This window comes from Diuraphis noxia, unplaced genomic scaffold, assembly GCF_037042655.1.
Source record: "Diuraphis noxia isolate RWA-SAM2 unplaced genomic scaffold, SU_Dnox_SAM2 contig0003, whole genome shotgun sequence".
Taxonomy (NCBI): Eukaryota; Metazoa; Arthropoda; class Insecta; order Hemiptera; family Aphididae; genus Diuraphis; species Diuraphis noxia.
In genome coordinates this window covers 74,797,483-74,810,911 of record NW_028301713.1, presented here as the reverse complement: position 1 = coordinate 74,810,911, position 13,429 = coordinate 74,797,483, and the positions used below count along the sequence as shown (strand labels likewise).

General features: G+C 30.2%; 1 protein-coding gene across 6 annotated transcripts in view; it reads left to right on the top strand.

Moving 5' to 3' along the window:
• Nmdar2 (glutamate ionotropic receptor NMDA type subunit 2) overlaps window positions 1-13,429 on the top strand; it is a 316,208-nt gene that overhangs the window by 256,507 nt on the left and 46,272 nt on the right. The window contains exon 1 of one of the 6 annotated variants that reach the window (XM_015517186.2): window positions 1,883-2,482. The exons of the other annotated variants lie outside the window; for them this stretch is intronic. Within the exon in view, the coding sequence (XP_015372672.1) occupies window positions 2,005-2,482 (478 nt within the window). The 5' untranslated portion in view covers window positions 1,883-2,004. Of the gene's footprint in view, window positions 1-1,882; window positions 2,483-13,429 lie in introns of those variants that run through there. 6 annotated transcript variants of the gene reach the window in all.

Here is a 13,429-nt window from a genome sequence, read left to right as displayed (position 1 = left end):
AATATAATTATTTTGAAATACAAGATAACAATACGTAAGTATGAAATTGAAAATTTTCTATATAATGAATATTATGATCACAACTGTCTTTCAATTATTAGTCAGTGCTTTATCAAGTAGTTGTCGTTATAATTTATAAATAATAATTTCAAATCATTTAGGATCTATTTAATGTTTTACTTCAATAATTATATCGAGTTCATAATTACAAGATACATTATAATATATTCCATAATATAGTCAATTTATTTGCACTTTGGTACTTATATTAACACCCATGAATTCACGTTTAAAGTGAGCTTGCATTGCAATATGACCGTTTAAGTGTTTCCTTTTGAAACTAAATTTCGTTTTATGTAGATTCAGTTTTCAGTACTTTTCACTCTTCAGTTTTCACACAATATAACTTGAGTGCCTTAAGGAATTATATAAAACACGTATACATAATAATTCTGACTATTCTTTTTTTTTTAAAAAAATATGAGTTATTAACATATTATTATAACTTAGTCAAAAGTTCATGATTTTTATGAAAACCATGTTAAAAATATAAACGCCAAAATGTGTTCCTAAAAAGGTATGATCCTAACAATTTATATTTGAAAAGTGCTTCATATCGTATTTGATCTGTCTATATAATCTGGTACCTATTACAATATACCTTATTCCTTCTTAAAGTATTTATTATAATTCATTTTACTTCCAAGTGTGTTTTATGTCTTTAATATAATATCTCCTCATCAATATTAATCGCATTCGGTTTCTACTGTGGACGTAAACAATCGAAATTAAAAGGTGAGACAAACCGTTTATTTAGGTAAACAATAATTAAATGAAATATGGACCAACTCTGGGAGCAAAAAATTGTTTGTACAGTGTGAGAAGTCGACCGTTTGTTCTGGAATTCAATACCAATCGCCTGGCGTGAATCCAAAGGTTTGTAATTTATATTTATCTTTAAAATATACCACAAATACAAATAAACCAGATCCCGGGGTGTTTTGAGTTGGACGGAGAAAATACGAGAAACTTGCAATCGACTATGTGTACACTCGAATAATGAGATCTTCCTATAATCGTATCACCCGCGACTCACTATTGGCATTGTATTATTATTGTCGCCGTTTGCTGCAAATGTACGAGACACGTTTAGCGTGCGAAACGAAATACAAATTCGTATCAATTGGACGTGGTATATGTGTATAATATATAATATAAAACGGGAAATAGCGATAAGGAAAAATTGAGAAGGGAAAAAAATACAAAACAACACAACACGACAACAAACACGCACACACACACACATATGGTCGAAAGTAACACGTAATTGCATCGTGTAGAGTGCGGACATGATGTGTGTGTGTGTGAGGGTCGGAAGAGGTATAATATGACTACGACATCGCCGACGACAGTCACTCGAGCAGTCGACCCGCAGAGCAATAATTGACAGCGGTGTCGATATAGTGAGTTCGGAGTGAGTGCGATGGCTGAGAGCGGATGTATGTGGAATGTACACATCCGGTTCGGGCGGCATTATAGGGTGCGTCTTTCCACCGACGGAAATACTCCCCCGTCCGGCGGCTATTCCAAACGTCGGCCGCCTGACCCCGACCACCACCGCTTCACCATCATAACCACCGCCGTGCCGAGCGCCGCCGTCGTAAACGCGCATGGGACACACACACACACACACACACACACACACACCAATTCGACGGGCGGCAGCGGTGGCAAATGGGACTTATCCTCGGAACAACAGTAGCAGCGGCAGCAGCAGCAGCAGCAGCAGCCGCCACCGCCACCGCCACCACCGACCGCGGTTGTCAAGGCGACGGCTTGAGAAAGGTGCCGAAATCGCTTCGCTCTCGTTTTCCGCCCCGGGTCCAGTAGCTCGTCACGCGTGAGCATCGCACCACACGGTCGTCGAGTAAACACACGTGGTCGCGTCTCGTGGTGTACGCCGTCTCGGCCGCGTGTCATTCACGCCCACCCGTACAAGCGTACATGTGGTGGCCGCCCTGGTTCCGAGTGGCCGTCGCCCTCATCCTGCTGATGTGCTGCTGCGGCCGGTACCCCCCGTCGTCGCGGTGGCCGTCCGTCGGTCGGGCAGACGCCACCTCGGCTGTCCGGTCCGGAGGCGCCGGCAGTGAGAAGGACCGCAGTGGGGCCGGCGGCGGTGTGGTCGGCGGTGGCCGCTGGAAGCACAAGGGCGTGGGCGTCGGAATCGGCGGCGGTGGCATCCGCTCGTCGCACCGACGGCCGTCCGCGGCCGACAGACGGCCCGAGATGGACCTGAACGTGGGCATGCTGATGCCAAAGACCAGTTTCGGTGTGCGCGGTTATCTGCGTGCCATACACGATGCCATCCAAGGCATCAATAAGGCGTACAAGAAGAACCATGCGACCAACTTCACCAAGATCTACGACTTCGAAGAGCGGAATGTCAGGTCCCAGATGATGTCGCTGACTCCCAGTCCCACAGGTCGGTGCAACTGAATAATATTATGATATCGTATGATAAGAACGGGATACTTATCATTGAGTGGTAAATCTGAAGCTCTGTTTTGACGAGGGGGGAGAGGTCCCCAAATTTGGTAAGTATGAGGTCAACCGTTTGGAGACGGCTAACAACAATACAGCTACGGAAATTAATATGTTTCAAAAATCATGATCAATTACAAATAATTTAAAAAAATTGATAAAATATATAGTACCAAGTACCTTTTTTACCAGTGGCATTTTACTTTGTGCATTTAGCAAATTCACGTTTTTATAGTAAAAATATGACATTTTGTAACGTTGAATAAATCATGATGTTATTAAGATGACATATACATAGATTTGGACCAATAAGGGATGGTGATCGTCACGTCACCCTAACCCCCTCATGACCAATGTAATAAATAATAATATTTACATGAGCGTGAAATTAGGATTCATCAACGGGGCGACTGGATTTATAAGAATAATCGTTGATATTCATGTATATGAACAGTCTCATATTATTATATTGTTAACATTCTGCAAGGATCTCCGTTAAGTACGAACTCGCATTCTGCAACCTACACGTACTCATTATCCACTCAGAATACAGTAAGACATCCCCCATCACCTCCATCATTACCACCACCACTATCACCGATTACACGGGTCACAGGAAATGCAAATGTAATCTGTGATCGCCATTTTACGCGTGGTAGATAATTGTACTCCTGTTGCGATCCCGCTTGTTGTCTTCGTGGTCTCGCAACATCGTCGGAAATATTATGATATTGGTATTACGAGACAATGTAATGTAGGTACAAATCAAATGCGAAAATGCGAAATCTTTCAATATTATTACAGACGACGCGTAATACTTAATACGTCCTTAATCTGGCTCGACGAGAAATCGTAAGAGTCCTTCACCTAACAGATCCTAACAAGCATCGATTTTGTAGTAAAACTGCATTTATATATTACATATTGTGTACGTGTGTGTTTGGATACTACTGATGCTCAAAGCGTTAGACCATAATTTTAAATACAATTTGTGTTATCCACATCATTATTGATTACAAACGACAGAAATATTTATGCGTAATGACAGTTTTATCTGTTTGTTTGTGTGCTGCCACCGTTTCGGTCCGGGTGAATTATAAACGTGTTGAACGCAAAAACTAATGCGACTATCTAATTTAATTGTAGCACACACGTGGTCGACGTTTTCTGATGGCTGATTATTAACATTAACATAATACCACTGTAATTTATCATCGGCGGGCAAACTATTAGTCATTACATATTATACAACAGCAACACCGCTCCACGTGTGGACGTTATATGTGTTAGGTACTTACGAACCAAAAACAATATTTTTTAATCTAAAAACGTATTAGTGTTTCTAGTTAAATATAAATGCAAATATTTAACATGCTAATTTAAAAATAAATGTGAACAAATCTGTATAATATAGGTGGGTATTTAAAATGTAATTTTATGCTAATTTCTCATAAACATCGCAGCAGCTATGTGTCAACGGTTTACATTTTTTTTCAGTTAATGTAAAAAGTAGTATATATAAAGGTTCTCACTTTCATAAACGCAAAAATGGTAACTAATACGATTTTCTGAATAAAATAAAATCGTGGTCTGTATTTTAAAGTGTGCGATAATGAAAAATTATAACGGATCAGCGATTAAATATGATTACAGCCACAGAAACGTAAACATTTTCACATAGGTACTACAATTGCACGATATGTCGCAGGTCGATTGAAAAGTGATTAAATTGAACTACAGTGGTACAAGTACGGTTCACTAAATGTCACATTAAAACTATCAACACAAGGCACAAGCTGATGAAATTACTCTTCTATTTTACCGATCTTTATCATAACTGTTATATGGTATTGCTAAATATTTATTAACAAAACTATCGAATTATTATCTGCGGTAAGATAAATTAACTAAAAAACAAAATTGTTTGATGAAATCAGTCTTTAATTAATTAGATTTCAGCATGGTTCATTCGCTTTTTCCGAATTATTGCGTTTTAACATATTATTATAATTATAAATTGTAACACATCTGTGACTTATCGTATCTACGAATAATTTAAATAGCGATATGAGTTTGCAGATAAGGTTACTACATTGTATTCATTAAAATTGAATTTGATATTTTCAACTTATTAAACTTTAAAGATGTACCGATACGTTACAAAAATATAATCCTATAATATTGACGGACAATTACTTGTTTTTATAGATTATACTCAGACCTTTCTGATAGGTTAAAAATAAATAACAAATTGTATTAAATTACCTATATGGATACTTAACGTGAATTTTTATTGATACCTTAAGATTTTACCATCAAAAGATCATCTTATTGTAAAGTATACACGTTATATATAATCAAACAAAAATATTATATTTCCAATAAAGACATCGGAAACCTAGCATTGGAACTGTCCTTCGTACAATATTATGTTATTATGTTATGCATTGTGCACAAGTAATGAATGATATACAGTGCAGTTAGTTAATTTCAGCTAGGTAGTATAATTTTATTATTCAATAAAGTAAGATATAATTTGCTACCAGAAACCTCCACAAAGTTGAAAATTGAAAAATGTTTACTGTTCTAAAAGGTAATGACTGACTTCAGACACAATACTAAATGAAAAAACATAACAGTCATACATAATAATTGTTAAAACAATACTTCCGTCGTTCAGACACTTCAAAACTAATAAGTAAAGTAACAATTTTGAATAATTCTACTACCTGTATATTTTTAAATGAGTTCTTTTATGCCGTTGGCGGAGTAACGAACAATTTGAACTCCAAAAACTTTCAATGAGATAATCTATTTAAATTTCAGTTCAAAGTCTTTCGTGAAAATTCTGTATTTAAAGTTTGAATTTGATATCGGATACATTTCGAGCTTTGATGAATTCGAGTTCTCCGAATATATCCGATAACAACAAACCATGCATAAAATGTAAAGTCAGTTAAGAAACTTCTGCTAAATTCATTCCAAATGATCGGCATACTGGAGTCACGTATAAGAAATTGAGATCTAGTTAAATGTTGCTAAGAATAGATTGTTGTGAGTACTTGTGACTAAACAGACCATTTCAACTTGTGAGTTTATTACACTCATACTTAGTGATAAATAACTAAGTTCTTGTCGTTTCTTAAATGGATACTGATAATTTGTTGAAGTAACTACCATTTAATTACATCGGTTGTTTAATTTATTTTCACCTCTACAATTAGTATTCCAGTAAATCGACATCTATAGTAAAACTATAGCCTACACTTATCTACTAAAACGTTCAAATTTCATTTATTATTTTGTATTAAATACAAATGTTGTATTTACTAACTGTTGAATTGGATATTTGAAATTGCGTGTGTCATGTGGTAATATATAAAATATAAATATAAATTATAATTTATCAATTTAATTATATCATTAAACTATATTCATTTCTAAGAATAATGTGGCTTGATGTGGTTGAATGTCTACACTCAATTGCGTACGCGTCTGAGATACGCATCGGCCGGCGTTGCTACCTCCCGGACGGGTGACGATTCAGAGTTTTTAGCGATAAAATCCTTGTCACACATACATTACATGCTTTAAGCTAACCGTTCCTACCTACAAACAGCTAAACAGCTAATAGCCATAGTTTCCAGGCTTAGTATAAATAAAAAGGTTCATAATAATAGGTTAAAGTTATGGCCTCAATGATGATTAAAAACATATTTATGTTCGTGTATATAAAGTACCTATACAAATATAGTTCTCGGTTTATTTTTCTCTATGCATGTTTTATCGATTATAATAAATAAAAATCAATATTATTTTCTACCATTTATATGTGTTTATAAGTACATACATCTATTAAAAGATAAACTACAACTCATTATTTTTTTAAAACCCTGTATTATTTATTTAAAAATATGCATGGTTTTTAATAACATATTTTTTTTATACATAATTCAAGTAAACAATAAACATATTATATAAATGATTTCAAATTGATAAGTTTTTTTTAAAGAAGTTTGATTCCAATATAATATTTATCATCTAGGTACTTCAAAATATTTTTATTCAATTGATTAATCAATTATTTCGTAGTTAATAATTGATTTCTTAGTGTTAAAATTATTTTTTATTTTTTTATTTTTAGATCAATAATTTATATGAAAATAGTAATTCTGTAACTAACACAGTGCAGAATAATAAATAATATGTAAATTAATGTTATATCCTATCTATTCTATATTCTATCTTTCAATCATTTTTATATTAAAATCAACTATTATATCTTGGGGTTTCATCAGTAATTGTATTTAAAGGTTCAGCTACTAAAATAATCATAGATAGTTTATGTTTACAAGCAAAATGATCATACATTTAAATAAGTTAACAATGTACACAATAGTCTATTTCTATTATATTACCTAGTAATCCATATTTCCTTGTCAGATTTCAATAATTTTTTGTTAGTAAAGTAGAATATCCGATTGATAAAAATGTGTTGTGAAACACATTTAATTCTTATGTGACATAAAATACTTTTCAAAGGAATGATAGAATATTATTTCACGCTTCCATAGTTTATACTTTATATAGTGACGTTGATTCAGATAAACATAATCAATCACGATATTATTTTAACAGTGTGTTTTAGACATATGATATAAATTACAGGAGGTAGGTAGTAGGTACAGTAGTAAAATAAAACTGTATTCAACATTGTTCATCCAATATCAAAATTACTTACGATTGATTTTTTATATTTAAAAAAGTAGGTATCTATATAGTATCAATCAATGGTGACTATTTGTACTGGATTTATATATTAAAATATTTAAACACCGTCACTCAAATCCATGCATGCACATGTTGTGTAATATTTAATACGACGGTGTTATTATTTTTATTTAATAGGTGTATTTATAAAATTAGTTATACGCATTTCAAATTATTATTGATAAAAGCACGTATTCACAGGGAACGTGCATAATGTCCTATTAATCTTGTATACTAAATTCTAAGGAAATCAGGGCGTGTTTAGTATTACATTTAGCGTCTTCCGGCTTTCCGGGAAGCCATCTAATTATGTACTTTTGTTATAATATATAGTTGTGTACCTACCGGCAATTATTATTTGTCCCTAAAACCACATAATTATGCAAATAGTTGAAGTGCTAAAACTCAAGGTTAGGTACCATATTTTACTGTAGAAAATACACAATTAAATAATATTTTTTTTTTTTTATTTTTTTTTTATTAGGAAAGAGCCCTCGGCAGCATAGGCCATTGGGCTTACAAAATATTAAATAATATTATTAAATTGTTATTTATGTAAAAATTTATTAAAATTTAAATAAAAATTATTTTTAAAACAGACTGATGAACATAAAACCAAAATTAAATTACAAATATAGATGTTTTCTATAATATATTATTAATAATGAATTAGAACTTGACACTTATGAAGGTATGTACAGTAAAACGATGCCAAGTACGTCTATGACGAATCAAACAATTGATTTTCCATATTATGTTGTATAGAAACGCATATCAATCGATGATTCGCTTAAATAATTGGATAAAATAATCGTCAGAATTAAGTGAGTTTTTTTACAATGGATTAGATTTGCTTTTTTCATATAACAAAATATGTGTTTTAAACTTAGATGAATGTGAATAAATTGATTTTTAAACGTCTTAATATAATGTTTTTCAAGATTTTTCCACGATGTAACATTCAACTCGATAATGTACTTTTTAGCACCGTACATTTTGTTCTGCAAGTAGTTTCCATCTTCGTTCCTCTCAATTACCACTCTTTTATAAACGGATCACAAGGCATAGCGTAGTAATGTAGAGCTCTTAAGTTTTATTTTTTGTGAAAGAAGATTTTTTTTTAATGATATATAACTCGAGGTGACGATGTGATTTAATGGCGTTGGCAATAATAATCTTTATTATTGCTTGAACCACTTGGATTTAAAATCTTGAAGATAAATAAGTATATTATTCATCTTAGATTCTTTTGAGAGTAATTATTTATTTTTTTAATAATATTCCAATACCTTATAATAATAATAATAATTATTATTATAATTTACTATCAGAAAAGAAAACTGTAAGTCTACAAAATATTGTTACCCTGGTATATATTTTTTTTAAATTTAATTGATTATAAAATGTTTCAGGCGTTTCAGCTCATGTTGTGCTATTACAACCATTTACCCTCATATTATAAATATACAATTCTACGGTTTTTATGATTTTCTTCGATATAGTATTTATTTATTTCACATACTTAGCCGTTAAATTAACAAATATAATGTGTTTGATTATGTGTAGTTTTATTTTTTAGTTATTAAAAATTCAGGATTGGTAAATTGAGTCCCAAATGACCCTAACTCGGTAAATTGAGTCTCGGGGAAAAATAGGTAGTAGGTAAGTTGAGTCCCGGAAAAAATACGGCAGTAGGTAATTTGAGTCCCATCAGGGAAAAACGAATTATATACATTTAAAATTTAAAAATGTGCACTATAAAATCTTTGTTTGTGATTTGTGGACATTCATTGACAGCATGTATATTGTATATGACTTATAAAATAGCAACATGCATTTTAATTGCATTTTTATTAATTATATAATTATTTTTTATGCAATAAAAATGCATGTTGCTATTTTCAAAATCATATAGGTACATGCAGTCAATGAATGTCCACAAATCACAAATAAAAATTTTATAGTGCACATTTTTAAATTTTAAATGCATATAAATCGTTTTTCCCTGGGACTCAAATTACCTACTGCCTTATTTTTTCCGGGACTCAATTTACCGCTTTCAAAATGTACCAAACTTATCTCGGACTCAATTTACCTAGCCCCTAAAAATTTTACGTTGAATGTTCTATTTAATTATAACTCATAAAAATTATACATGTATATATTTTTCATTTTCCATTATATTGAATACGAAGTAGGTATAATATTTTTAGCAAAAGTTGAAGACACCTCAGATTCAAACACGGATCTGGACATATAATTATCCAAAAATTAGTAAAAATTGTAAAAAATTGAAAATTAAAAATTGTAAATACTATGTAAACATATGATCAAAATTTGTAAATTTATGACATTGTAAAAATACTCGGTGTATTGACACAATAAAGTTAATAAATAAAAAAAAGTAAAAGTTATAACTACATGTGTATAGCTGAGTAACCATCAGGTTAAAATAAATAAATAAAGAATTTATGAAATTATTAGCATTTTTGTAAAATTTTCAATTCTAGTTTTAATCCCAAATATTTCAATATTTACCTAGGTACATCTATACTCTAAAAATACATACATTCAAATATTTTATAAACATATAAGAATATTTGTCATTAATATTGTAAATATTTAATTTATCTTTCAAAATTTAATTAAAATTGTCTTTAAAATATTTAACTTATATAGTGTGTATGAATTAATTTTTCTTACTGATTAGTTCTAATTGCAATAATGATTATGATAAATTAAATCGTTACTTATTAGAAATTATTTTGGTGTCAAATTAAATAATTAAATTTTATTATAAGTAAAGACAAAAAGCAATGTAATAAATAAGTAAAATTAACAAAAATATAAAATTACCAAATTTCACTTGGCCCGTACTTATTTGGTATTATTGATTAATGGGAATTGGTTTTTAAATGTCAATGTATACCGGTTTATAATGAGTTTTCGTTAAGTTATTAGGAATCATTGATAATATTATGTGTATCCAAGTGTAATTGTGTATTACGAGAATAACGGGAGTCTATTGTCTAAAATGAAACAGCTAAAGCTTAAAATATTATAAAATTTACAAATGAAGGTGAAAATAAAGACTAAATAATAATAAAAAAAGTTAGGTGTTTATGAATCTATAGGTATAGAACATAGAGGGACAACAAAACGGACCGTTTAAGTATTCTAATTTATTCTTTGGCATTAAAATAAAGAATTGCATACCACTTTTTGAGAGACAATGCGATAAGGCTTTCAGGTAGAAGTATCTGTGGATTTTTAAAAAATTTCCACGGTCTAAAACGGATTTCCCCTGTTTACATTATATGGATGAAAGACTATAATGGTGTACTGTGCTTTATAATATGAACATCGCCATAACACCATCGCATAAACAGTGAACACTGCAGTAATGACATTCTAGATTAATATTCTTTGTATAGTGACACTAACGTGGCTAATGCTAAAATGTAAACTCTTATAGGTAATATAATACTTACACCGTGGTGTTCTTATTGTTTGCAATAAGTTTTTTTTTAGTTACAACATATAATAATATATTCTATGAAATTCAATAGGAAGTGAATGGCTTACATTTAAATTATCAGATGGTGAAATTGTATCATGCATAATATATAACTGTAAATTTATCAGTTAAAAATAATTTTTTAAAAAGTGGGTAAGTCGTGGATGTCGCTCTGCTGTACAGTAGGTTACAAAAGTGGGTTACTATGTAATCGAGGAAATTAAATTTTAATTAAATGATATTATAATATTATCATTGTATACGAAAAATAATTCTGAGTGGAGACGGTTTATCTGACTAGGATATATTATAGATTATTAAAAAGAGAATTTGTTATGAATTTCTAGCTTAAAATAATTTGCTAATTTTTGTGATTTTTACGTACTTTGTCAAAATTCAAACTTTGAATGCTTATAAACAAAATTGTGACCATACATTTATTTTATTTTTCAACTACTATTGTAGCCATATGTTAAGAGCTATGTATTGTATTTTCAAGCTCTTCTACCCGACAGATAAATTTTTATCGATATTAATTTTAATAACTAATTACATAAAAATTACATAATAACATTATAACTAATAATGATCGAAAATTGCATATGTCTATAAATTATTAAAATTAAGTCGAATTTTTTTGAAAATTGCGTGGTGGATAGGATATACTTATATAAACGTTCGATAAACATTTCATGTATCTATGGTCATTTGTCAAAGTTCAAAAACCAAAATCGATTTTGTCGAAAGCTGATTGTGCGTAAAATGTCCAGTTGTTCCCTTAATTTTTAGTTTGTTTACCCCGATTATTTATAAAAATATTGATAATTTTTTTATCTTTGACCCCCACCCTCCCCCCAAAGTACCAACAAGATTCACTTTCTGATCGAACGAGGTACTGGAGTAGAAAATCAAAGCATTTTTACTGCCCAAAAACGTGATGATAGATACAAAAAAAAACACAAACACATCATGGTAAAATCAATACATCCCTCGCTCCGCTCAGAATCTAAAATAATAAATAAGATAAATGTATCTTATCCTAATAGCCAAATTTCCGAGGGTTATTTCTTTAATAAAAAATAAAAATAATATATACAAAATTTAACATAAACACATTCGTTTTTGTGTGTAATAACTATGCAAATAAATAGTATTTTTATTTCAATTACATTTGATTCACTATCCATAAATTGTGTCCATAATAACTAATTAGAATTCATTAACCACAGATAATATTTATTGTTAGTTTACATTACATTATTTAATGAACATAATATTTTAAACAGTTAAATAATTACACTATTCCGAGAACATATTTATTCTCATTAAAACTAATATTTTGTCATATAGCAACACAACAAAAACTAAATCATCTGTTTTTCATCCCACTATATGTAAATATCACCAAAGTTTTTGAATCTTTATTAATATTTAGACGTATGTTTTTCATTTACCTTATCTGAATATTGAATAATAATCGTTTACTAAGTTCACATTTTGCAAACATTTAAATTATTCTGTTCAGTACGAACATAGAGGCTTGAAACATACTTTAGTAACATTTCCATACATCTATCATGATTTCCGTTTTAAATAAATTTAATACGATTAAGATTATAAAACACTGAACATTTCAATTATAAATGCCATGATATAAAAATATATGTACTCTAACTGATAGGTAAAAAAAATTACATACTGAGTGTTACACTAACTGACTAATAAATCATAGCTAAATAACTTTAATAACATTTTTAATATTATAACATTATCATAAGAAGATAGATTTACCAACATATTTTTATCTACAAATGTTTATCGTGAATTATTACACACACCATATTTCGATACCAATAATAATTCACCATCTTCGTTGTCACGTCATAACCAATAACCATAAAATTAACTTTTGCAAAAAAAAAAAAATCGATGGTCACAAATTGTTTATTTTGTTATTTTGTTATTTTATTAAAAACAAAAAACTATTGGCATTCACGATGTTCATAGAACTGTTCTAAACACGTTTCCATATTTCCATTGAAATTTTTTAAGTGATTTAATGTTTGATCACTATTCTTGTATAAAGAAAATAATTAATATAATCAATTGAATTCAAAAACAAATATACAATAATTAATGTTATATGACTGGAACAAAATGTATTGGTCATTGTAAAATCTGTCGCATACTCCTGTTAAAATGTATTGCAGTAAAACATGATCACCTAAAGAAGAATTAATTATTTTATTTTGTATTTTGGCTATATTAAAAACTTTCAGAGTTGGGTAACTTTATAAACCATAAATATGAGTATATGACATTATTTTATGATGACATTTATTCGTAGAAATTATTCAAGGGTTTAATGAAAAATCAATTATGGATAGATGTTTCCGATGTATTTTATTTGCCGATACAACTATACAAGTTATGAGATCTTATAAAATATTAATATTTAAAATAAATTATCAATAAGATAGTGATATGCCATTTTAGTGTAGTTTTATAAATGTAATGCCATTATATTTCGAGCATCTCGAGGATAGTGAATAAATAACCCACTGATGTATATTGTATATATGTCTTTTACCTAACTTCACA